Source organism: Rhamphochromis sp. 'chilingali' (genome assembly GCF_963969265.1).
Source record: "Rhamphochromis sp. 'chilingali' genome assembly, chromosome: 21".
NCBI classification, from domain to species: Eukaryota; Metazoa; Chordata; class Actinopteri; order Cichliformes; family Cichlidae; genus Rhamphochromis; species Rhamphochromis sp. 'chilingali'.
Genome location: NC_137949.1, coordinates 7,610,797 through 7,638,150, shown reverse-complemented (window position 1 = coordinate 7,638,150; position 27,354 = coordinate 7,610,797). Strand labels below are relative to the sequence as shown.

General features: G+C 40.4%; 1 protein-coding gene across 3 annotated transcripts; it reads right to left on the bottom strand.

The window, feature by feature from the left end:
* Positions 1 to 698: 698 nt before the first annotated feature.
* Positions 699 to 27,354, bottom strand: letm1 (leucine zipper-EF-hand containing transmembrane protein 1). Of its 3 annotated transcripts, none has more exons than XM_080870337.1 (14): positions 27,024 to 27,354; positions 22,078 to 22,135; positions 21,359 to 21,848; positions 17,207 to 17,350; positions 16,305 to 16,442; positions 15,798 to 16,001; positions 15,551 to 15,670; positions 15,247 to 15,378; positions 14,970 to 15,128; positions 14,405 to 14,533; positions 13,024 to 13,158; positions 12,641 to 12,834; positions 9,734 to 9,890; positions 699 to 5,938 (listed from the first exon to the last, which is right to left on the bottom strand). In XM_080870337.1, exons 1-14 carry the CDS (start codon positions 27,106 to 27,108, stop codon positions 5,786 to 5,788), a joined length of 2,298 nt encoding a protein of 765 aa, XP_080726463.1. In that variant the 5' UTR covers positions 27,109 to 27,354; the 3' UTR covers positions 699 to 5,785. The 3 variants fall into 3 exon arrangements, with proteins under 3 accessions (XP_080726463.1, XP_080726464.1, XP_080726465.1); XM_080870338.1 differs by having other exon boundaries at positions 9,734 to 9,872; XM_080870339.1 differs by lacking the exons at positions 699 to 5,938; positions 9,734 to 9,890 and adding an exon at positions 9,914 to 10,498.

The window sequence follows — 27,354 nt, the reverse complement described above, 5'->3', positions numbered from 1 at the left end:
AACAGCCTGTCACCACAGAGGTGACACCAAATCCAGGGTGTTTCCCTAACACTTCGGCATGCAGATTGTAATGGGAAATTCACAGCAAATTACCACACATTTGCCCTGGGCTTTAGTCATTTATAATATCAGAGATCACAGCCTGGGGAATGAAACCAATGCTGAAAGCATCCACAAGATAGAGAGCAACCCACTCCCAGAAAGTCTGTACAAAAATACACACAATGTCCAGATTTGTGTTTCTCTGTAGGCCATACTGCATAAGCCACGGTCACAGGACGGACATGTGCGACCTCTGACGTAACTCACTGGACATATTTTCTTTAACTGGCTCGTTATGATAATGTAGCTCGGGTTGCAGTGTTGGGATTTCACCATCACGCTCTGAATAAAATGGGGCTGACAGCAAAGATAAAAGCTAACAGTATAAGTGCATAGCTTAGCATTAAATGATACAGAACTCAAGGTTATATTTCAGATCTTGCAAGTAAAAATAAGATTTCACATGAGAACATGTGGCTCAGTCTAAAATCCCTTTAAAATAAAATGTATATAACATGATGGTTTGGGGTGAGAAATAACAAAAAAAAGGCTTCACCGAGCTTTACAGATGACACACAATGGCTAACATGTTGGTGTGGATGACTTAGAAAAGATAATGAGATGTAAAACGAAACAATAAAGAAATCAAACAAAAATGAGAAATCATAATTTATTCAAAACTTGTGATTCATTCTTTACATAAACACAAGATCTCAGTTACAAAGTGTTGTCATACATTTGAAATTCAACTAAAATCAAATACCCAGTCGTGAAAAAAAGGAAACTTTGATTCAATAAATAAATAACAGAAATGTTTTCAAGCAAACTGCAGCAGGCTATACGTGGATTATCTTTAACATATCAAAAACACCGTGTCACCGGGTAAGATTTTACACTGCAATTTTACTGCAACGTCTCTGATTTCTGTCTTTTTTATTTGGTTTTCTTTTTTACAACTAGATTTCATAAAGTTCTTTGGGTTTTGTTTTTTTCCCCTCTCTGAGGTTTAATATCGTGTAAGCAGATTGTGGCCTTTCTGATGCTTTAAAACACATCGAAGATGAATTTTGGACTTGGTTTTTTTGTGTGTCTGTGTGTTCAGAAAGAAGCCAAAGTGCATTTTGGAGGCGACAAAGCTGTGAATTTGCCTTGGCATCCTCAATTAGAGTCTGTGCTGAAAGATTGCCGTTTCGGACACAAACGATCCCAAAGCAATATCAATATCAATAAATTATCAATAAAGTTTGATCTTAAAAGGGGAGGCACTCCGCCTTCTTCTTGAACACAGCTTTAGAACAATTTTTAACCCTCGACATCATCAGTGCGATTTTTTTCCACCCAAAAAACTTAAATAAATTCATGATTGATACAAATTAAAACTCATATGCGAGTTTAGCTTTATTACAACCCTAACCCTTATACCAGAAGTTTCTGGCAACTACTTCAAGGTTCAGTCTTTACCGGGTTAATGGGTCTGGCTGCACTATGATTTAAAATATAGTGAAACACGTTTTCTACTTTTTAACCGAAAATACAGACAGAGCACATCCCCACTGCTTTACCCATTTCAGCTGCCCTTTCCCTCTTTACACAGACTGTACTCTTACATCCAGCACAAGAGAAAACTCGATTATAATTTACAAAAAGCAGCATATCGCTAATAATTAAAAAAAAGACTGGTGCAAAAAAAGAAGTGGGGGGAGGTGTTACTACAAGCTCATCAAACCCCAAACAGGAAGAGTAATACGATTATATCATCAAAAGAAGCCAAGTCCACAATGCTTTTTAGCTACTCTACCTGATAGCACAAAATATGTAGATTTTTGTCAGAAATTGACAAGAAAAACTAAACTGGTGGAATCAGCTTAGGCTAAAGAGCAAGCGTTCAGTCATTAAGGTTTAAGGTCGGCTTCCCAGTTCATCAGCTCGGATGACTTTAAATTAAAGATTTACAGCATACTGCTAACAAGCTGAAGCCACTTGTTCCACCTCAAAATGGGAGAAAAGAAAAAAATTGTCCTTTAAGCGTTTGTTCTTCTAAACCCAACACCCACAACTGAGCAGGAGTCTGAGAGGACGGTTTGTATTGTAGACATTCACACAGAGACGGCCAGTCAACACATACCAACTGCTTAAAAAAAACGAATAGTGCATTTACACTGTGGCAATACTGTGCAGAGAACAGTCAACGTTAGTGACAGTGTGCTAAAAATCGGCTCACCTTTTTATTTCTCCTGAGTCACTTTCTTCTAAAATATCATGAGGGAACTAAATGAAGGAATAAAAGGTAAGAAATGAGCCTCGGCCTGGTTGGCAATGAAAATTTGCTGACACAAGCCTCGAGTCAAACTGCTTTCGCTGCCAACTGTATCTCTACACCTCCTTCTTTCTCAAAGACTGCAGTTTAAACAGCACAGCAGCCACAGACAAGGACATACAATCATTTGGGGAAGTGTTAGTTTGAGGGAAGTTTGAGTTTTCTTGAATTTATTTGAAGTTTTGACCAGTTTTCATATATTGCAATCATTTTGTGGTAATATGTAGGTTTTGAGATGTATTTTTTCACCCTTTTCCATCATCTTGGAATTTTAGAGTTGGCTAGACTGGTAGATATCCAGTTTGCTCCAATTGAGTATAAAGAATATGATCAAATCTTCCCACTGGTGAAGGTGGAACCAGTTTGTTTTTAGCTGTTTGCACATCAAAAGAAAGGGAAAAGTGGCTGATTATCTGCTTGTTGACTAGTCAGGTGTCTTTGGCTAAACTGAAGCTCCGTGCATTTAGTAAAACATGGCAAAAATCATGTTAAAGGTAAAAAATAAGCTCTCAGGAGCGCTCTGTGCAACTGCACATTACTGACATCAATCTGCATTTCAGCAATGACTGCAACGCATTAAAGGTCCCTGTCGATTTCAACCCTTTCTGGACCTGCACAGGAACCCTGTGTATTGATCTCCATCAGTCTTACACTCTGGTATTAGTCTCTTTCCCCTTCTCTGACCTTTGACCCTCTGTCCCAAACAGGGCCAGTCGTGCTGATATACAAAGTGCTCCTCAGAGTTCACCCTTGTCAGGCGGGAGGGGTGACACAAACACCACGCTCTCCTGCCGAGTGTAAACGAGACGTTGTCACAACGTTCTTTTAAAGTGTTTACACTGGCTGCGGATTTATGCAGCGCACGGCGTGCCATGTCCCGCCGGAGCGTCTCTAACCTAAACACAACCCTCTAGTGGAGCTGGCTTTGGCCCATGTATGGGACGAGTGTTTACCCCGCACCCATCAGTCTGACTGGTCCCAGGCGAAGCAGAGCCTTTGCTCCGCCAGGCAGCACTGGATGCGAGCTGGGACGATGCCCGATGGAAGATGAACAAGCTCTTAAACTTCCACGTGTAGGACGGCGGATTCTGGGAATTGATTAAATGAAGCGTTGTCCACTCAGCATTATCTTAAGTACCACTCCGTCACCCTCGTTTACACCCGAGTTCTTCTCTGATTATGCAGGAGGAACACCAGAGCGGCGGCAAAGACCGTAAACTAGGTCAGCTCATCAGACAGAGGCGGCTGGAGGCGTTACGGTGGGTTCACGCGGCACCCGCGTGTGGCTGGACAGGAAGCCAGTTATGTGAGAAATTCACCAGCGGTCAAAGAAGCAATCAGATTTTTGGATTTCATCACTACCAAGAGTTTTTATCTGAGGTTATTAGATACATCTGTCTGAAATTCTTCTATTTGATCCCTTTTCCCCCATGAATCAGTTCATTAAGATTACATTTCACATCATTTAGATGTCAGAAATGTCAACGTGTCTTCAAAATGCTGCATAATAATGATAATTAGACAGAAAAAAAATATTTATCAAATACTGTCAGCACCATTAATGGTTAGGGAATCAAATGTCATTATTATACATATTTGTTTTCCATTCATTTATTAGAGGGATTAGCGAACTGGAAACATGAGGTTGGAGTCTTCTAGGGGGCATTTTCCTCACTCTATTTTAAGTTTTTAGGAAGCACCAATAAGCAAAATAATAATTAACTGCACCCCTGATCGAAATGTGCAGTTAGCATCGTTTCAAATTTCATTGAAAAGCTGATGCAGTGTGAACACAGAATGGGATATGTGGATAGGTAGCAGGACATATTTAATCATCTAAAATCATCACACAGCCCTGAGGAATCTTGTTTACATACTACGTACATTCATGGCTACAGTGCAAAGAACAAAAAAGGAAAAAAAAGACAGGACTAAAATTTAAAATTCATCCAAATTTGTTCAGAATTAAATTATTATGCAAATCGAAAATGTCACAACTCCGTTAAATTCTTAAAAATCCTCAGAAATAAATATGCAGTGTTATAAGAACCATAAAATTTGTGTGATAAGAAGGCCACTTTGCATTTAAACGATGACAACTACGACACAACTCATGAACTCATCTATTGCCTGAGCGGACGATTTCCAGACTAATTACTGCAAAATGAATCTCTTACTTTCCTAAACTTTGCCGTCCCCAGTATCGTTTGTTGGGTTTGCGTGCTTCGGTAGAAATCAACAAGGAACATTTAAAGCCTTAGTGACGGATAACGAAGGCTGCTCTGAAAGAGCGAACAAGCAAAACATCATAGCTGCTAAAACGCTACAACAACAACAGCATCTCAATATCCAAACTGAAGGGCGAACACGAACCCAACGAAGGACCATTCGGGGACAGCCCAACTGACTTGTCACAGCAGCATCAGACGCATTTAATTGGTGGCTTCTGTCCCTACACTGATCCTACACAGTTTAAATCCATCTTTGCTGTTTTGTCTGATGACTTTAGGAGTACCTCGAATGTGCTATTAATGCATCTCAGTGCAACTTTGGCATTAAATAAAGAGCTACAAGTGAAGATCTATGAAGAGCTGCACTAAATGTACTTTTTCCCCATTTGTGAGTGCAAAATGTAAAGAAATTGCAGTACTATAGTTTTGGTTTTCATGGAAAAAGTTTGATGTCCTATCTAAGAAAAACCTAAATAGTTTTTAGCATATAATCGCTAGAAGCCCCTTTTTAAAATGGATTGTTTTTAACCTGTAATTTCAACATGTTTTGAGTATTTTTGTGTTGTTTCCAATACCAATAACATCTTTGGTTGCAGCCACCGTTATAGCCAGCGATAAGCTACCTGCCCAAGTACAACTTAAAAAAACTTTACAAACAGGTATGAGGTGGATAAATAAAATATAAGAGGAAATAAAGTGAGCGGAATGACAGAAATGACAATGTTGACTGTGCAAAGTTCGGAAATGATCGCTCATTTCTCCGAGATGATGACATGAACGAACTGAAAGGCAAGACGGTTCACCTACAACTTTAAATAACACGTCTGATAACACATTTCCCAAACCATTTTTCCGATTAGCTTTCAATTCCATGTCACTGTGCTCCCTGCACTGATAAATACTGAAGTAAAACTACCACACATCTTACTTAATTTTTTAACATGACAGAAATTTAGTTTCTTGTTGAATTTGTACATTTTAAAAGGCAACAAGCCTTCTCTGAAGATTTCTTATTTTTTATTTTTAGGAGCTCAATTTGTAGCAGAATGACATTTTCAGAAGAAGGCAGCTGTTACCTTGCGGTTCTCGACCTCTCCAGATCAACCTGGTGTCCAGAGTCCTCTATGACCAGATACCAGTCACAATGGAGAGTGCTCATTTTTTACAAACACTCGTGTCTCTGAAGCAAAATGAGTTAACTTTTGAGTGTGGCTGCCTGTTCCTTCTCTGCCTTCTCTTTGGCCTTTTCCTTCCCCATCAGCTTCTCCTCTTTCTGAAGCATCACCATGATGTCGGCCACCTGTGAGGTGGAGATGTCGATGTCCTCCTTGTCGATCAGTTCCACTACCTGAAAAAAAACAAACATTTTTTGTTTAAAACCACAGAATAGAAGACAATTGAAGACACGTGGAGGATATACATGCACATAACAATACCCTCAACTTTTGATGATGCTTATAAAGCGCTATTGTACTTATGGGAAAGACCAGAATGTTTTGGTGAGACTCAAACAAAGCGAAGTATTTTGGATGTAGAAATTACAGGATACTATGTTTTTGTGTGTTGACACTATTTTGGACGCCTCCATTCTGTCCTGGTTTATAGCCTCCCATTAGTTTCCATTACATCTTTTAAAGGCTTGTATGATGAAATGGGCTGGAGATATTTTAGGTTAAACATAAACATGCCATACATTTGAAATGTTTTTAACAAGCGAGACTCTTTGAGTTTGTTCATTTTAAAGCATATCAAACCTCTAGAAACACATTAAGACTGTGGTATGTTTTTTAAAAGCAAAAGTAAAAACGGTGTATAAAACACATGTATTTGGCAGTCAAGTTGGCAACATGACCACAGTGATGTTAAAAAAAAAATAAAATCCCTCCAAACAGAAACTGCAGGCGCTGAAAAATCAAGCCAACAGTAGATACCAAAGAGTGCAGTTCTTCAAATGGCCACTAGAGGTTGGTATAATTTATGAATCAGATTAATCTTTTTTGTTTGTTTGTTTATTTTTTATAAAAACTGCAGTTCCTTGTGGCATGCTGGATAGCAGCTCCAAGGCCAAATTCGGATCGATGATGACCCATTTTCCTCCTGCCAGTGATCAAAGTCGATCACACCTGCGCTTAAGGACTGATCAGGGAGTTACAGTGGGGCAAAAAAGTATTTAGTCAGCCACCGATTGTGCAAGTTCCCCAACTTAAAATGATGACAGAGGTCAGTAATTTGCACCAGAGGTACACTTCAACTTTGAGAGACAGAATGTGAAAAAAAAAATCCATGAATTCACATGGTAGGATTTTTAAAGAATTTATTCGTAAATTAGGGTGGAAAATAAGTATTTGGTCACCTCAAACATGGAAAATCTCTGGCCCTCACAGACCTGTAATGTCTTCTGTAAGATGCTTTTCTGTCCCCCACTCGTTACCTGTATGAATGGCACCTGTTTGAACTCATCATCTGTATAAAAGACACCTGTCCACAGCCTCAAACAGTCAGACTCCAAACTCCGCCATGGCCAAGACCAAAGAGCTTTCGAAGGACACCAGGAAAAGTATTGTAGACCTGCACCAGACTGAGAAGAGTGAATCTACAATAGGCAAGCAGCTTGGTGTGAAAAAATCAACTGTGGGAGCAATCATCAGAAAATGGAAGACATACAGGACCACTGATGATCTCTCACAATCTGGGGCTCCACGCAAGATCTCATCCCGTGGGGTCAAAATGATCATGAGAACGTTGAGCAAAGATCCCAGAACCACATGGGGGGACCTGGTGAATGACCTGCAGAGAGCTGGGACCAAAGTAACAAAGGTCACCATCAGTAACACACTACAACGGCAGGGAATCACATCCCGCAGTGCCAGACGTGTTCCGCTGCTGAAGCCAGTGCATGTCCAGGCCCGTCTGAAGTTTGCCAGAGAGCACATGGATGATACAGCAGAGGATTGGGAGAATGTCATGTGGTCAGATGAAACCAAAGTAGAACTTTGTGGTATAAACTCAACTCGTCGTGTTTGGAGGAAGAAGAATACTGAGTTGCATCCCAAGAACACCATACCTACTGTGAAGCATGGGGGTGGAAACATCATGCTATGGGGCTGTTTTTCTGCCAAGGGGACAGGACGACTGATCCGTGTTAAGGACAGAATGAATGGGGCCATGTATCGTGAGATTTTGAGCCAAAACCTCCTTCCATCAGTGAGAACGTTGAAGATGAAACGAGGCTGGGTCTTCCAACATGACAATGATCCAAAACACACCGCCCGGGCAACAAAGGAGTGGCTCCGTAAGAAGCATTTAAAAGTCCTGGAGTGGCCTAGCCAGTCTCCAGACCTCAACCCCATAGAAAATCTGTGGCGGGAGTTGAAAGTCCGTGTTGCTCGGCGACAGCCCCAAAACATCACTGCTCTCGAGAAGATCTGCATGGAGGAATGGGCCAAAATACCAGCTACTGTGTGTGCAAACCTGGTAAAGACCTATAGTAAACGTTTGACCTCTGTTATTGCCAACAAAGGTTATGTTACAAAGTATTGAGTTGTATTTTTGTTATTGACCAAATACTTATTTTCCACCCTGATTTACGAATAAATTCTTTACAAATCCTACCATGTGGATTCATGGATTTTTTTTTTCCACATTCTGTCTCTCACAGTTGAAGTGTACCTCTGGTGCAAATTACTGACCTCTGTCATCATTTTAGGTGGGGGAACTTGCACAATCGGTGGCTGACTAAATACTTTTTTGCCCCACTGTACCTGGCCATGGATCCAAAATGCTAATTCAATAATCTCTTAGCAATTTAGCTTGGAATAGAATAGAATCCTTTAATTGTCCCACATGGGGAAATTTGGTTGTAACAGCAGGAAAAAAAACAAAACAAAAAACAGGACACAGAACAGAAACACACAAAATTTTTACATATTTACATCCTGGACAATAGTTACCAAAACAGAGTACTGTACAGTTGTTCTTACACTGTGTTAGATAATGCTGAAAAATGCAGTTTGTCAACAAACTGCTCCTGTATGATTAGAAAGTGTTGGACCAACTTTACCAACACATGCTTTTATTTCAACTCGGCTCGACTACTGTAAGCACTGTATATTGGAGTCAGCCAAGGATCTCTTGCACGTCTTCAGTTCAAAATGCTGCTGCCCGCCTCTTAACTGGCATGAACTGTCCTCTCTCCACTGGCTTCCTGTTCATGACAGAATTAATTCCTAACGCTGGTTTATAAATGGTCTTGCTCCCCCCATACCTTTCCCAGTTACTTCAGCCTTATATTCCCGGACCCTTAGGTCAGCCGACCAGCTGCTGTTGGTTGTCCCAAAATCTAGGCTAAAACATGGAGGAGAACGAGCCTTTTCAATTATGGCTCCAAAACTTTAGAATACGCTGCCTTTAAATATTAGACCGGCATCTTTGCTTCCTGTTTTTAAATTTTGAAAACTCACCTTTTTTCTATAGCGTTTAGACTGGTGTGAGTTGATATGTTTATTATGCGTTTATGTGAGTGTCAGTGTTTTTTTTATCTTGTTTTCTTACCCCTTTGTTTCTGTACAGCACTTTGGGCAAACTTTCTGTTTTTAAATGTGCTATATGAATAAGTGAAATCAGCCGCTGCTGAACTTCAACAGGTAACAAAGTGATGAGCATTCAGGCTGCAGTCTCCGTTTCTACCTGTTCATGTGTCTACAGTAGAATCACCGTGACGATCGCTTTAAAGTCTCTTTGTGTTGGTTTTAATCTTGTATTTGTGTTGTTGGCTTTGTGTTTATATTAGGATCTGGAACTCTAGCCTGCAGGCTTATATTGTTAAATAGTAATTATGAGACAGTTTCAGATCATTTTACAGAGTAACATGACATGAATGTAACGAGTGTCTTTAACCTGGGTGTGGTTCAGTATCGTACTGCATTACTTTAAAGAAAAGTGTTCTGTGCAATAATTACTTTTTGAGTAATGAACACTGATCACAACAAAGACGGGACATACCTCCAACATGCACAAACATTTGAGCACTCAGCATTTTGCATGTATGTAATATTATTGATATGATATTGATAATGAAATCGAAATTGCTAAATTCTTATCATTTCCCATCCCTAACAATGTTCCTCATAGCAGATCAACTCACTTTGATGACGTCGTCGATGTCAATCTTCCCGTCCTTGTTGTCGTCGAGAGCCTCGGCGATGCTCTGCAGCTTGTGCTCGGGAATGTTCTGGATCTGTCGCATGATGTTGATGAGCTCGTCGATGCTGACCAGGTTCTCCCTAAAGGTATAGAACAGACTGTATACAGGAAACGGTTACCAGGTTTGACGGGACGTAAAATGTGGTGGAGAAGTCTAGGGTCAACATGCTGCATTCAAGGTTCCCAAAAAAATCAGCAAAAAAAAACACACCAATCAAAAAAATTTGGTGCAATTTGTCATAACGGCAGGATTAATTGAATTTGATTTAGTTAAACGCATTTATTCATGCTGAATGCAGCATATTTGTTTTAAACTAATTTCTTTAAGCTGCCCTATGATAGAAACAGAAGCTTACATGCCAAATAATGTCCAATACATCCTTTTTTTTAAGATTTCGGAGACTTTCGTACAGTCTGAACAAACATCAAACATTTCCAATCATTTTATTTTAATTAAATGTGATTTAATTCATTAAATAGGTTAAAAAAGAAAACAAAAAAAAACAACATTTAGCACGTCTGAAGCACAGCAACCACATGTAGCGAGCAGAAATGGAAGCTGAGAATAAGATGAGAGCAGTGTTTGATCCTTTATTGCACCGTTTCAGCATCTGAAAAACCATGCTAGCATGTTACAAGCAAGCAAATGGCGGTTTACCCCAGTTTTGCTTACCTCTTGGCACCGCTATATTTAGCAAAGAATAATCTGTAAAATTTCAAATGAATTAGGGACTCAATTTAGTCAAAACGACTGAAAACGACATTAAAAAGGTATTATTCACTTTTGAGGGGGGGAAACCTTTTGTTCCCTTTGTTATCTCCACCACCATTTTACAGTAACACTAATGATGATGATGATGAAGATGGTGATGATGACAATGAAGATGATAAAGTTATCAATTACAAAGACAAGCTATGTTAGATACACTGATACATGTCATGAAGCATTTGGGTCAATGATCCATAAGCAACATTTTGATGTTTTCATCCTGTTGTCATTGTGTTTACCTGCTGATATAAAGTATAAACATGTTACAAGTGTTGCTTTAAAAATCAAGGAAATGTAATCTGAAGAAGATCAAAGTACTAAAGGCCAGACTGTGCAGCTTAATTTGTTTAGCTTGATTTAACTGATGCAGACTCTACTAAAATCAACTTGTTTAACTTTTACAAACAGGAAAGATGTACTCTATCCCATCAGATATATGCTAACAGTGAGTCTGTCTATGCAGTCACAAGCCAACGCGAACGGCTCTCTTCATTAAAAGGTTGCTTGTGGATCCTTCACTTTCAAAAGCTTCATGGCTTTTACAGACTAGCACACACACGCAGCTGCAAAACCATCAGAGCGGTCTAGTTCAACAGCAGTTGGAGCACATTGATCACTTTAGCCTCGCTAACTGATATTTTGCATATAAAAGGATAGATACAGATGTCAGTAGCCAATCTTTGTGTTGTATCAAGAGCTTTTGTTTGCTCTGAATATAAAATATTCAAAGAGTGATGAAGAGCTGAAAGACTTATAGTCTTTCTATAGAATGGTAAAATAACATTTTACTATGATTTATCTGTTTAACCAAACCACAAGTGGGAATAAATAACTTAAAGTTATTCATTTCATAAGCCCGGTTGGCTGTTAATACGATTGAGGCGTCTCACTGTGGGGAACGCTCGGTCAGCATTGTCCTTAGAAGCTTCTATCAACACTCCAGCAGGGGCAGCCCTCTTTTTTAAAAACAAATTAAATCATTTCTCATTCATTCAGCCTACCTGAGCAACCTAAAATAGATAAACTGGGTCAGGCAGCTGTGGTGAGAGCTAGAGTGATCTGGCTAGTGTAGTGGTTAGCGCTTATGCTACTGAGCCATGTGGCAATAATGCAATTAGCTTGGCCAGCTAGCTATTGTGCTAGGTACGAGGTGGCAGCTAACACGCTCCAAAGCCTAACTCTATGGCAAAGTCTAGTCTGTTAGGAAGATGTGAGCCAGTGACCAAGGTGTTAGCTTACTCAGGTAGCGCATTAAGCTAGCACTCAGGTTAGCAAGAAGAATTTGAATGAAAGACAAAATGTGTCAAAGGGAACAGGATGGTTGTTATTTGACGCAAGTGTCACAGCTGCCAGTCTATACTGGCTGAACTAATGATGTAGAGCAAGGGTGTCAAATGTAATCGGCCCACCAAAGACGCCAATCTGGCCCAATAGATGTCTCTGGAAAATGTGAAGGGAGGGGTAAATTTTGGACGTTTAACTGTATTTTCACAAGTTTTGCGGCATTTTCTACTAATATAGACCACGCCCCCTGCCATTCATACTACACTACAGTAAATCAGAGATAGATGAACATGAAATGACACAAAGTTACCATTTTCACTATGTACTATAGAAATTTTGGATTTTTACAGTGAGTTTACTGTAACAAAAAATAAAAAATAGACACCGTGGATCAAGATCAAAGTGGGCTGTATGTGGCCCACCATGTAAAAGCATGTAGAGGCGTCTGAGGACAAGACTGAGGGAGCGTTCTGCACAATAAGACACCAAAATGAAAAACAATTATAGAAACAAAATAAATAAACTGAAAAAACATAAGTATTAGTCATTAGTAAAATTGTTATTTTGAACTTCGGCATTAAGCCGGAATTTAAAATGGGTGCTTAGTAACAAAGCAGGTAAATAAATTTCTTAGATGTTGAATTATTCATCTGCAGGGCAAAACTATCATGACGCCAAGTTCCCTGAAATCAAAGAGTCCCCCAGTGAAAGCAGTTACACGTGACAGATCCAATTCTGTCTAATGCTATACGGCAGCTTCTCTCACTGAAGCTGTTATGGCTGCTGTTTTCTTACCCAACAGGTGGGGTGGATCCACTGTCCATCTGTCCATCCAGGATGACCTTGTCCTTCTCCAGCTCCAGGATGATCTTGTCAATGCGACCGATCATACGGTTCACCCTCTTAGAAAGCCGCTGGCTGGCCTTTGACTCCTCTATGGCCTTCTCCTGACCAGTCTTGGAGAGCTCCTTTTTTATCTCCTCCAGATCCTGGAAAACAGGGCACAGATGCAAATTTTGCACACACAAAAAAAACGCCGAAACAACCACATAAAACAAGCCAAAGAAGTTCGAGCATTACAAATTAATACTCCATTTTGAGGTAAAACTGCTTAAAAAAAATTAGGCCTGATTGGCAATAAATCATTAAATTTGTCCATTGAAGCCAAAATAAGGCACCTCATTGTACTCCTGGACATCATCCTTCAGCTCTTCCAGCTCCTCTTTCTCCAGAGTCAGCAGTTTCTTCTGCTCCTTCAGCTTTGAGCAGGCATCACTCAGCAGGTCAATCTCTTCCTTGGTGATCTCCTCTGCCTGGAAGTTATTAAAAAAAAAAGAAAAGAAGAAAATATAAACATATGTTCTTTTAAATCAAGACAACCTAATCTGAAGTTCACAAAAAAGTTACTTTTTTAGATTGTGAATTATTACCACAGCCACGTGGTAGATGGGAGCAAGATGGGTGTATACCACTACATGAACCAGGTCAAACACTGTCTTCACTTAGCACGTATAACATGTGGATTTGATACAAAACAAACCCTAAAACAACTAAATATAAGTGGTAAAAGAGGGAAACTGGCAGGCATAGTGGGATACTCCACATAAAAAAACAACTGTGGCACTACAAAGGTTTTTAGTTAAGGATGGAAATGTTACACGGCTTGAAGGACTGACGAGGGGAGGTCCGTGTAGACGTGGGCCAAACAGCATCTCTTTAAGAAATTTCAAAAATAAAAGTAATGAGTGGGAATTTTTATAAGTTAGAAAGTGCAGACAAATACTCACCACAGGTTATTAGCGCAATTTGGCCTAAATATATGGACGTTTGTATTTGCTGTTTTAATTTTTTTTTTAAAAGAAAAGAAAAAATAAATTTCACATTCAGAAAATACAACTTCCTCCGAGTCTTTATAACAGGTCTGAAACTGGAATCTGTACGATTTTCATCCCAAAGCTGAACCTGCCCTCGCTACACTGTTGTTGCTCTCATCTGCAAGCACTAAGCAGTTACTGGTTTATGTCAGCATCAATGTTGTCGTGAATATGGACAGTACTTCCTCTAACTCTGATTATGTTCTCAGTCTTGGGGAAAAAACATGCTAGTGCTGTTTAACCCACATCTGGATCTGCTCAGAGGAAGACCAGACACCATAGGTTCAGGGATAGAACAAGTATCAGGGATCATTTGGGAGGAGGTGTTAATAAAGCCAACCTGGAAACGCAGAAACCTCTGCCACTGCTCAAACTGCATGGTACAGAATGAAAAGGCAGCAACAAGTGAGTGAAAAAAAAAACAACAACATCAGGATATGATACAATCAATGCAAATCTCTTCTGTTGTCTGAAATTAAAGCTCCAGGTAAAGGAAACTATACAACATGATATTACGTGTAGTAGAAAACTGGATGTGTGCAGCACATGAGGCAGGTTTAGAGGGTTAAACTGAAAAGCTTTATTAGAATTCTGACTTTAAGTCAAATATTATATAAATGCATAAAAATATTAAACATGTAACAGAATAAATAAAATAAATGTTATCATCTATTACTAACTTTACCTTGAGTCCCTCTATAATGGGTGCGGTGTCCTTCAGTGTCTCTGAATCGGCTGCCTTTTCGGCTTTAGATGAAGCTGGCTCGGCCGCACTGCGCTTCATCCTCTCTGCTTGAAGCTCTGGTTCACCCTCCTGCAGAAAACAGAGCATGGTTCAAACCCTATAGCAACACCTACAGAAACAACACTGCAAACGACTGCAGGAAGCCTTCAGCTTTAAGGGAGATGTGTCCTTGTTGCAGTAGTTAGGGTTAGGCAGTTAGTTTTTCTTGTGAGAAAGTTGCAGATTTAGAGTTAATCCAATCATGTGGAATATTACAGAAACCTTTTGATTTCTCTAAGCTGAAGCTTCAATGAAAAACAAAGAGCACATCATTCTACCTGAAAACTCACGACTGTGTAGCAAAAGCATGGCCTCTAAGGCTTGGTCAGACTCTTTTAAGGTCTTTTGGTAATAATAACTTTATCTTAAACTGGCTCATAAAGTCTGTCAGTTTGTTGGCACTGGTATCAAAGACTTAAATAGCACCTGGCCTAAACACTGAACAGACATCATACAGAGTCAGTACCCTGGCAGCCTTCTCTGCAGCATCAGCCAGCCTCTCCATCTCTCGGTCCTTGTTGTCCTGCCGTATGGCTGCCTCCTCCTGAAGCATGGTCTCCAGTTTGGTCTTGTTATCCACTTTGGAGAGCTCCAACTCCGCCGCCATTAACTGGGCCTCTTTGGTCTGGAAAAGCAAGCAGAGGGCAGGATATTCGCCTGTATTCCAGTATTGACCGAGGCTGCGTGTTGAGCTTAAAGTACTGCCTGCAACTTTATATCCCAGCTCTGTACTGTTTACATACCACCATTTCAGGAAGTGTTTGCAGCGTGGTTTTCAGCTGGTCTGCAGGAGACAGGGTATCTGGGAGGTACATGGCTCGAGACAAAAGCAGCAGAGAGGTGGGGATCTGCTGGTTGAGATGCAGCTCCAACCACTACCAGAGTCAAACACAACATTACAGAGGTTATTACAAATATGCACTCAAACATACATCTTAAGAGTTTCACCCCTGATGCCATTCCTGAAGTCTCCAGACGGTCAAACCTCTACTTTATTTTTACAGTGAATAATGAAAAATGCCCCCATCTGTCTGCTGTTGTCGTTACCTGGCCGAGTTGTTCTCTTAGTCGTTCTTCTGTGACTCCCAGAGATCTCATCCCTCTGACACGACACGCTGCCTGCACTTCGTTCACATTCAGGCTTTCCACCCCCTCCTCTGCTATCAGCTGATAAACACAGAGAAGAGGTCACACAGAGTCAGCGGCCAGTGTCGCTGCATTCACCCGGGTGCTGCCGTGTGCTCAGACATAAAACAACAGGTTTATTTTTCCTTTTAACCACAGAGATTCGTACCTTGTCGTCTGCGCGGATGGCCCTCAGCTTCATAATGAGCTGGAAGCGGAGGAAGTTGTTGGTCCCAATTGACTGGAGCTCCAGGAGACGACAGAGCGCCACGAGCTGAGGTCGAGTCAGGTTGTCCAGCGTCAGCTCGTCCTCAAACAGTTTGGAGAACTTTATGATCTGCTCATTACTGGGACGCTCCCCAGAGTCCCGGATCTATAGTAATGAGAAGATCAGGGCTTGTAAAAAGTTTAAATGAGACCAGGTTTACATGCAAAAGATGTACTGCTGTTCTCCCGTGCAAAGAATAATCCATGAAATGAATATAGTCAGTGAAAGCATGTAGTAACAAGAAAATACGGAAGAAATACTTAAATTTCCACTATAAACGCTCTTAATGGTAATCAACTGGTCACAACTCTGTTTTAAATAAAAATAAATTAATATTTTCACCACCAGAGAGCAGCAATGAGCTTTTTATTCTCCTCATTTCACACTGCTCGGTGTTAGAAAGCAGACCTTTTGGAAGAAGGTGGAGAATTCCTCCGTCACGTCGCCTTTTGCTGCCTTATTCCTCAGAGCGATCTCCTCAATGGTGTCCTGCAAGAACTTGGCCATCTCCAGTTTGACCCTCAGCTCCTTTTTCAACCTCTCCTCCTAAAAAGCAAGAGGTTACAAATTCAGTTTGCTTAAAAGCACTACAGTAAATCCCACTCAAATGATGTTAGCACTGATGGTGAGACATATGAGGACCAACACAGTCTGAATCTCTACAGTCCGCTTGCGTTCAAGGCTGGAACGGATAGTTGAATCCACAGCAGACAAACTGTTTCAAACGTTTTTTTGTCAAATACAATTTTGATGACTGGAACCAGCTTCTAAAAGAAAAGTTTTCTTTATCACACAGGACAGAACGCAGGTTACCTCCACCAAGGAGGTCATGTTTTTGTAAGTGTGGGTTTTACCGTCTGTGAACAAGCTTGAAAAGTTTTGAATGGATTGTGATAAAACTTTGTAGAGGTAGCTCACATCCACCCAGGTGTTCACTGTCAACTAATGATTTATTAGGGGAAAATTGTCTCATAACTTAGACACTGTGATCCTTACCAGTGGTTTCTATTGCCAACATATAGAAACTACTTTATAAAGACTTAAAATATCAAGTCAAGACCTGGTCAAGCTCAACAGATTGGTCAAAGTGATAAAAATGTCATATAGGGCTATTTAAGACTGTTACTGTCATAGTCTAGATTAGATAACCATCTAAATAACAACTTAAGTACATGTATAATATTCCTGAATAATACAACTACATATGACATACAGTTCCAATCACAATATTTAGCAAACCCAGCATCGTGGAGCTAAAAATAAATACAATAAATAAATAAATAAATAATCAACCACCCATTTCTACTTACCTTCTTTGTCTGTGTCTCAAAGGTGGACGGCAGCATGTTGGGGAAGAGTTTCAGAGCTACAGGAAGCAGGAACTCCATGAAGGGAACGATGATAAACACCAGGAAAGGAAGAAGTCTGAAGACATCAGCACATGTTCTGAGAAACTGAAAGGAAATTTAAAAAAGGAAATAATATCAGCAAATGGGACAGATCTGTGTAAACTGATGGAATCTTTAAGTGAGACTATGAGCATCTATGTTAGCACTCCCGTTTGGATTTTCAAAAGAGCCGTTGTCTCATTAGGATCCACGTGGGAGCCCATAGTATCATTTTGTGTTGCAGCAATGATGCATGCATGATTTTTTTACCATTGAGATTTGATGTGTTTTTAAAGTGTTCTCATATTTTTTTAAAGATTTTTCTTTCTTTTCTTTTTTTTTTTTTAAAACATGGAGGGTACAGGAAAAAAAAGTGCCATTCATTCCCACCATTGTAGTTCATATCTGCCACCAGCAGAGGGCAGCAGCAATGCACAAACTGTGTGAAAATGTTGATTTCATCTTTTATTCTCTCCTTACAATCGCCCCTCTAATAAGTTTCAAAAGTCAGCACTTCCAAGCCCACCTCTATACATCCCCCGTCCACTCACACAGTATTTGCATGGAGCCATAGAGCAAAGGGAACATTTGGCCTCACAAGGCTCTAAAACTGTCCATTTGATCCAACAGGAAGCACATTTGTTCAGCGCAGACCCGAACAATCCCGAGAGCACAGAAGCACTTGGCCAACACTGGCTGACTTCATTGTACGGCTGTCCAAACGTGGCTCGCTGACCATCCAGGACACAATTCCAGCGAACCGTCTACAGAAACAGCACAGAGGGGAAAAGGCCAAAAACACGAGTCCTCCTTTCTCCGCTCTTCCCACCTGCATGTCAGTGGGCCAGTAGGGTGAAGGATTTAGGCCAGCCCGAGTGAAAAGGCCTTTGTCTGCAGGCCCATTGACATGTATATCATCTCCCAGAGTTCCACATCAAAGAAGGGAGGAGGGGGTGAGATACGTTCAAATGGAGGGAGCCTTAAATGGGAGGCCTGGGTATTGTAAGGGAATATGAAAGGAGGAGATTAAGGAGGCAAAGCCAGTCCAGGTTAGATGAATGGCATGTAGACGGGTTTGGGACGTGAACTCTGAGGGAGCCTGCTCCATTTGAAAAGGTGCAGATGGGGTCATAGTGTGGGCTTAATGGGGGGAAGCTGCGGTCATCCTCTGCACTGACCTGCGACCATTAGCATTCCACTGAGGCTTTATATCCCAGCTGCTTTAACATAATCACAATGAAGTCAGTTAATGAATGTGTATACTGTAGGGCTCAGTGTTATGGTGTATGACGCATACATATCTCTGAATTTGAATATTAAAGAAGCGACTTAAAAAAAAAAAGATTGGTCTTCACTTAAGAGTTTTGTAAAACAGGTTACATCACATCATTTCACAGAATGACACACCCTACTGAACTTCTGTGTAAGTGGATATTGAGAAACATGTCGTAAAATGACTCTGCAGCGACGGCTGTAAAATCTCTGCATGTCCATAACTTTCTCCAGCACGCTTTAACACGAATAATCAAATAACAATGAATCTGAATCACAGTTTCATCTGAATTTACAATCAAGTGTAACAAGGCAAATGGGTCATTTCGTTTTTTTAAATGGGAATTTTCAACAAAATTTCAACAAAATTTTCAACAAAATTAAAATAAATGTATAATGGCAGATTCCCAAGTATCAGTTTAAGGGTTTCTTTTAAGTTGGACATAAAGCAGTGAGTGAAATGTGAATTTGGCCACATATTAAAATAAGAACATGGAAGGATTCCCAGACAAGATCTCATTACATCACACAGTTAATACCTTTGTATCAAATCTATGTGTGTGTGTTGTAACCACAAACCCCTCTAATACCCTGCCACATAGCCTCTGCTGTTACCCGATGTGCACCTCCCTGGAAATGTATCAACACATCTCATAACACAGGCCGCAACTTTTGTGATTGGCCTACGTTTGATTCCCGTTTTTGAATTAATCAGTGAGAGAATAACAATCACCACATTTCATGGATGTCAGCAAATTCCTGGGGGAACATAGCCAAAGCTATCAAACTGAACGTGAGGGAATACACAGAGTGGAAAAACCTGAAGAAAATACGTTTGCCTGACCGCAACAAAGAGCTGGGTCGCCGTCGGCCACTTGCGTAGGCTACGTTGCTCTACAAAGATTCCCTGCAGAAGTCTAAATTAGTCACTAAGAAGCATTTGCAACTCGCCAATTATGTCACCTAAATCTGCACCATCCTGTGCTGCTGGATTGGAGGTAACAGTACATAAGTGTGAACTGAGCTGACCTGCCCACCTTCCTTGAAATGACACCTGTGTGTGCCAGAACCTTTGGCAGATTACCGAACCGGGCCTCAGTCCAGACAGCGAATCGCGCTGCCGTGGATTCCGAGCAGCTTGTCTCATCAGAAATATTTGCATTACTTCACACAAATCCTACATTTCTCATGCAGTATACTCGTGAAGTCATTTTAATAACTGGAATATATTCTGTATTAAAACAAAACTGTAAATAATCGAATTTATCATATTTTTAATACCATGTCCTGTTGCACAGAATTTATCAACAACAGCTGCGTTAGGGATTTGTTGTGAAAGTCACAACAAAATGAGAGATGTAGGCTGAGTGCAGAGATGGGATGAATCTGGTACGCGAGGTAAAGCTTCTTCCTGAAGAGCTTTAATGAAAAGGCACAATCTGCCCGGCGCCTGATGAGTAAACACAGCGTGCGGCCCGTTTCCATAATTGATCCCATTAGGATTGAGAGGCTATGGATAAAACGGTATAGAACAAGATGTCTGAGCTGTCAGGCTTGAATCGGTGCTCAGTCATCGCTGATCTCTTAAACTCACGTCGGTTATCCTCAGTGGAAACTCTGAGCCGGACTAGAAAAAGAATCGTTTCCTTTCACTGGAAGCACTAAAAACTTTCATTTACTTGTTACTGAGCAACGTTTGAACGCTTCTTCATATTCTGCTGTTAATGATCCTGAGCTCTGTAGCTCTGTTACTACTGATACACCTGATCATGAGGCAGGAGAAACCTTTAAAACACGAGCCTCTTTTTAGCATTATCTAAATAAGCTTACATTAGCTGTGTTAGTGGGCTCAATTCACATTCTTGAAACTGACATTACTGTGTTAAAGACAAGCTAAAGCTTGTTCCAGGTGAAAAAAGGAAACTGTTTGCTGACTGGAGGTTGGCATTAATTCTTGCTCTGGGCTACAGAAAGAAGGCATATTTCAATGTGGAAATGCTGGATCTTGTAGCTTCTACAAACAATTTTTCATTTAATAAACACACTTTTGTGCTACTCTGAGTTTGGTATAAATTAAAAAGATCTTAGGCTTAAATATTTACCCTCAGGGGCTGGAAACTAAACTGCAGCAGCCCACACACACACAGAGGTGTGTGTGTGTTACCAGTGCAGAGACAGAGAGCGCAATCACCAGGGAAAACCCTTCCTTTCACCTACATTTTTGTTCACTAACTGAATCAAAGTATAGCCTGCACTGGGATTCTGGTATGACTGTGTAGTACAAATGTAATCTTCACTTCACTTTTATAGATTTGGTAATGTCTTCTCATATCTGTGACATATGGCATACATTCCAGGCATTAAATCTGCTCATTCCAGCAGAAATCAGCAGGTTTTTACATTTCTGCATGACCGCGAAAGAATTACATGCTTTATGTGAATGTTTGAGAAAAGAAAAAGAAAAAAAAAAAAAAAAAAAAAAAAAAAGGTCAGTGAGCCCACTTTCAAACTATTTCCAATGATCACACTGAAATCTTTTGCAAGGTTTTAAAAGAACATTCATTCCTGAAAAACTATTAAAGATTAAATGTTTGCTGCCCTTTCTTACCATTAAACTAAATCAGGATCTGTAATTCGGGACAGATACATAAAAAAAATGTCTAATTTAAAAATGTAAACCCCAACCGGCACCAGACCCTGCAGCAGACAAAGCCTGGCAGCACCCAAAGCAGTAACAATCTCTCCACAATGTAGCTTCTACAGAAATGACAATGTCTTGCAGCCACACTGTGCAACACTCACCTGTCTCCTCTCACGGCGAGACAGAGGATGTCCGTTCAGCACCCTCCAGAACATCCGCCCAGCAATGGTGGTATCGATCCAAAGCAGCCTGAAGCCATGGTAGTAGTGCTTGATTTCATCTACAACCCGCTGTCGGAGCGTCCTTCGGACAGGCTCTGCGTCCAGTGTCGGGCTGTACACCGGCCCTCCTTCCTCCAGCTTCTTCTTATCCTTTAACGAACGCAGCGACTTCTCCACCTTGGAGTCATCCCATCTCCTCCTCGTGGTATGTATCCACCTGACACCAGAGATATCTCGCGGTCGTACTATCGTCCATTGGGGCCCCACTCCGACCGCAGGGTACATTGAAGAGGAAGCGCCCGACGCAAAAGCGCAGTAGAGCCGCTGTGTGTCTGAGCTCTGACAGGGACCCACAAATTCATCTGACACGGGCAAGGAAGGACCGAACGAAGAGACCTGAGCCAAGCTGCCGAGTCGGAGCCCATCAGGTCTGAGGACACAGAGCAAAGAGTTTCAGGACCCAAAGTTTATATCAAGTCTTGGACAAAATATAAAGCAGCATTTGAAATGGATGACTTCCTATAAAAAAGGAATAGAGTGTAATTTACAGGGAGGCACAAAAAAACAAAATTAAAATAGAATTTCACCTGAACATGCTGATAGATCTTAATTTGCATATCATACAACACATTTTGGATCATTTGGTTTAATTGCCTTACTTTTGACTGGAAAGTGTGAAGGCTGTGCAGCTGAAATAGGAACCCTCTTGTAATTTCCCTATAAGAAAGAAGAAAATACGATTAAAGCAGGTGTGTCCTTGGGGGGAAAAAAAGCCTTCGGACGGACACACACACACACACACACACACACACACACACACACACACACACACACACACACACACACACACACACACACACACACACACACACACACAGTGTATATTGGTTTTATGAACGTCCCAGAAGCAAATCAGCACCTGCTCATCGGCAGTTATCTGCAGCTCCAACGCATTTATGCAGATTTTCTTAATAAACTGATAATCATACTAGCAAAAACACACTGTGCTTAAAACTAGTCATGCAATAACATCAATCATCAAACTTTGTGTCCTTTGCAATCGCCTGTTCAGGAATACCCATAAAAGTCAATTCACCTTGAGGTTGCCCTTTTATTATTTTGGGGGGACGCTTTAGTATATACATAAAAAGTTAGTTTTTGCTATGGCCACATGTTTTGTTTTTAAATATTCTGCTCTTATGTATTTGTCTGTACAGAACCGCCTTGAAGTCGCTCAGTCTTCTGTAAATATCTTTCCACTGATCTTTCTTGGGTGGCTAATTATTCACACCCTCAGCGAGGCCCACAGCAGGGTTCACAGACCACTACAGTGATATGCATGCAGCTAGAAGGTGGAGTGGTGAGACACTTCTAACCAATCACACCAGAGCCGAGGGCTCGGTCACGCCCCTTTTCTAGCTCTCACATGGCCGGCTGGAGTGAGCCCAGCATGGCCCAGCTGAACATGAGGCTGTGGCCTGCAGCCAGGAGGACAGAGAGTTTACTGGAACAGTTTCACCTTTGTGGCTTAGCGGTCATCTACAGTAGTACAGAGAGAAAACCCTGGAAATACAGTGGACAACTCAACTCTCCAGCATGTCCCCAGGCTACACAGCACTGCTGTCTTTTCCGTGTTCGAATCCCCCTGGGGGTTTTATGGTTTTGGTTTCGCATTCAAACACTGCAAATACAATGAAATTCATTCTCCAAAAATTAGTTGAAAGAAATAAAAAGACAAACAGAGCTTTCTATTCCAGGTTTCTCTTACTTATGATGACGATATGAAATTGTGTACTCTCAGATAATTTGCTTTTTCCTTTCATTTTTGTTTTTGTGGTGATGTGATCGCAGACAGTTGCATAGCTGCATACTGTAAAATCCTTATTAAAGCAGAAGTAAGAAAACTGCTGATAGAAGCTTTCCTGCATTAACTGTAGGAATAAACCTTCATTAAGCCTGGGCTGTTAGTTAAAATGAATAGAATATGGTGAAGTTAGGACATGTTAGGACATGTTACACTAAAGTAACCAATCATGAAACCATAACCTGGGAATAACAATATATTGAATATTGATTTGTTCAATCAAAAGGTGTGAGGCCAACTGATTGGTTGACTGGTTTACCAACTGGATCGTCCGAAAAGAAAAATCAGGGAAACTATAAGAAGATTTACATCACCGCCTCAAGGACGATGCTTAGAGACTAATCCTGGCCACATTGATCCGGCTCATTCAGCTTCAAAGCCAAAGGATAATTAGCGAATTAACAAATATATCGATACCGGAAACCATGACCAGAAACTCTGATTGGAGTGATGACAAATGGGAGGCCACAAAGCTTTTCACACATATAAGAACTTTACAGAGATCCTATAGAAGCAACACAAGCGCAGCAAGAGAGAAACAAATTGCACCAATCCCAACCGGTTCCCCCCACCAAAAGGCCACAGCCATGGTTAGTCAACACTGTTTAAGTCCATCCATCTAATTTTGTTTACACTGAATACACCGGCCCCCCCAAGTAGGTTAGACTTTATGCACATGTTGCTGAGACAACCAATCCAACAACTGCTGTGAAGAACTGCAAGATCCATGCTCCAACAAATCTTAAACTAATTCTTAATGCACATTTAGAAAACAGGAGTCTGCTGTCGTTCTTTAGAGCGACAGCAGACTGTGTGCAAACAAAACCGAAGTTTGAAACATAGAGTTGAAATGCTCGACCCTCTGATTATACAGTACCCACAAAAATGTAAATATTCAATCACAGTGAATGCTAGTGCAGAGATAATGAACACTGGCATTGTGTAAATGTGTAAATCAATAACAGTGTACGTGTACCTCACTATGTTTGTCTATGACGGTCACAAAGGACTGCAGGCTGGTCAATGCTCAGTAGAGGTGGGGATCACCATACATCCCACGATACGATATTATTGCAATTTTTTTTTAAATATTTTGCGATATTCAGATTCTGTACATAAAGGTAAACTTTATCAATATTCATTTTATCTAATATCAAAGCCTCGCACTCAGTCTTTCTCTCATTTCAGTCAGTTTTATTGTTGACAAACTGAACGGTTTGTATTACAGTCTAGTCCAACTTAACTGAATGCAACCATCTGGTACAATTATAGCTATTCTGAACTATGCAATTTATGAAAACTATGCAGCCCATTCAGCAACTGAAGAATTTGAAAGTAAATTAAAACAAAATATAATTTTACATTAAATAAAAAAAGTTTTAAACTTAATTAAAATAAAACATGTCTTAAATTAAAATAAGTAAACTGTCATGTTTATTGCTGCCAAAAAACAAGTTAAACACATTTGGACAGTGAAGGAATGTCAGGATTCTTGCTCAGAAAAAGGATCAACACACTCTGAAGTCAGAGAGTTCCAGTCCACAAAAACTTTTTTTGTAACAAAATATCGATTTCTGCTGTCCCTGTATCGATACATTATTAGCAAACAAAATATCACGATACTACACAGTATCGATTTTTTCCCCCACCCCTAATGCTCAGCCATCACAGCACGACAGAAAGCTCAATCTGCAGCTCCAGGTCACTATTATTACAGATCTTAAACTTGAAAGATTTTCAGAACTCTACTTATTAATACGTAGATTCAACCATACTACATGAATACTCCTGTACTCATTTTCACACATGATTAGACAGGAATATCAGTTGTCTCAGGTGAGGTTATAAAAGGCACTGACCTTTCTTCATGGAAAGCAATTTATCTGATAATCTGGGCCTAAAGCCAAGAGCACAGTCTCAGTCAGTCCACCGCAGACAGGCAAATCCCCATTATGACCCTCTCATCTATTTATACCCCCAGGCTCAGTGCAATGAGAAAAAACATCACCTTAACTTCAGACATGATATTGATTCTGTAGCATAAACCTGTAACATCTCTAATGCCTGCTGTGGTACACCTATTAACTTTAAAGCCACAAGCACACAGACATATCAGCTGCTATGATTCCTTTAATATTATATTAGTCCTAAGAGCGATTTCATTACATTGAATTTCTTTAATTTATAAACTTGTGAGATGAAATATCTTATTTTAGAAGCATCTATGTGACTAAGTCTCAGTACACTAATTGGTGCACTTTTCATGTCTTTGTTGAATACGTTTAGAATCACAGAGCACAGGCTGGGAAAAGGAAGTAAACCAGTATGCTAGAAACATCTGCGATTTGAGGATGTGAGATTAAAACTGCAGCAGCAGACGGTCCACTGTGCTCTCTGCAGACATCTCTTTGCAAACTTTCTTTAAAAAATGCTTTAGGACCTGATTATTATTCTACAACAAACCAGAGACCACGCTCCCTGGAAATACCAGACAAAACATTGACAAATGCCAACATTTCGCAGTTGAATCAAGAAATCCCAGAAACGCTGATGAACTGAAACACCAACTACAGGAAGGTTGTTGCTACTACTAAAAGGTCAAAAGTTCACTTGTGTCCACCAGTCTGCCTCTTGAGTGTTTATTCATGGAAATACACGGGAAAGCTAAACTGTGTGTGTGTTATTAGTTTGCCAGACTGTGTTTGTGTATCATTTCACTTGGAGAAACATCAGACCACATTTCATAATTGATCATGACAAAAGTCCTGGTAATTCTGAAGGGGTCACAGTTTTTTTTCTTGCAACTTTAAGGGGACATTGCATTTTGCATATTGCAGTATTGGGGCATTAGTGTCCTCTATACTGTAAAAAAAATCCATTATAGCTAAACAGTCACGATGCCTTGGATTTTATATTCAAAAAGATTAAAAAAGGAGAGCTAGAATGACATAATCGATTATAGCAAAATCTATCCCAAACAGAAAATGCAATCGTCATATTACCCACCTCAAATTAATCAACCACAGAAAACTAGTCAATGCTGATTTTACTCATAATCAGCTGTATAAAACTGACTATTTGCTATTTTCATCTGCCAAATCACTCTGCGGCTTCAAAGTTGTGAAATATTGAGCAAGGCTAAAACAAACTGGCCTCAATCGTGAAAGTAAAGCAAGACACTTGAATCAACTAAGTGAAATCATCATAACACACAACAGAAATATAGTCTCATGTATCCACAGATCCTACTTCTTTTGTTCTTCCTAGGTGCTGACTAATCACTAGCGAACTAGGGTACCATAGCAACGAGCATCTGCTCAAACGTGTGTGTGTGTGTGTGTGTGTGTGTGTGTGTGTGTGTGTGTGTGTGTGTAACCAGGTTGCCTTCAGATAACCAAGTTAAAAAAATTATATTGCCAGGTTGTCCTCAGATAACCTAAACCCTTGGTTACGCTTCGCTTAGAGTGTATCACTCCGATACTTCCATCGCTGTGATACACTCTCGGTACAATTTATTCTTACAGACTCGTTTCAAATCGGTAGCTTAAAAGAATGAATGAGCGCCCGGAGTGTGATGAGTAGTCAGGTGTTTATTCCTGAAACCGGGGCCAGGACCACCTACCCTATGTAAAGGACCCTTCTAGATGCTAATATCAACAAGCTAATTGTTAGCGTTATTTGGTCAACACTGGCAGAGTAAACAGCAAGCTAGGCAGTAACAAACCAACACAGAAACCTTACCTTTGCCTTTCCTGAATTCATTCTTTAGGGATCGAGACGTTTTCATTAAAGGTGCCCGAGATCTTGTAAACAGGATTAACGCCATGCTTTCAGTATGCAAGTGGTTATCTTCACCTTAAGTTAGAAGGTAGCTATCGGGTTAGCGAGCTACTGCTTTTTCGAGAAGTCAAAACGGAAAGGCCTCTAACTTGGTACATATAACTGACAATTCCTTAGATCGATTTAACAAGCCAGGCCGCATATATAACTGCAGATGGGAAAATTTAGCTCCATGTCATGCCTTCCCTGTTACGCATATGACAGCTAGCCGGGCCAGGGTAACATAATGACG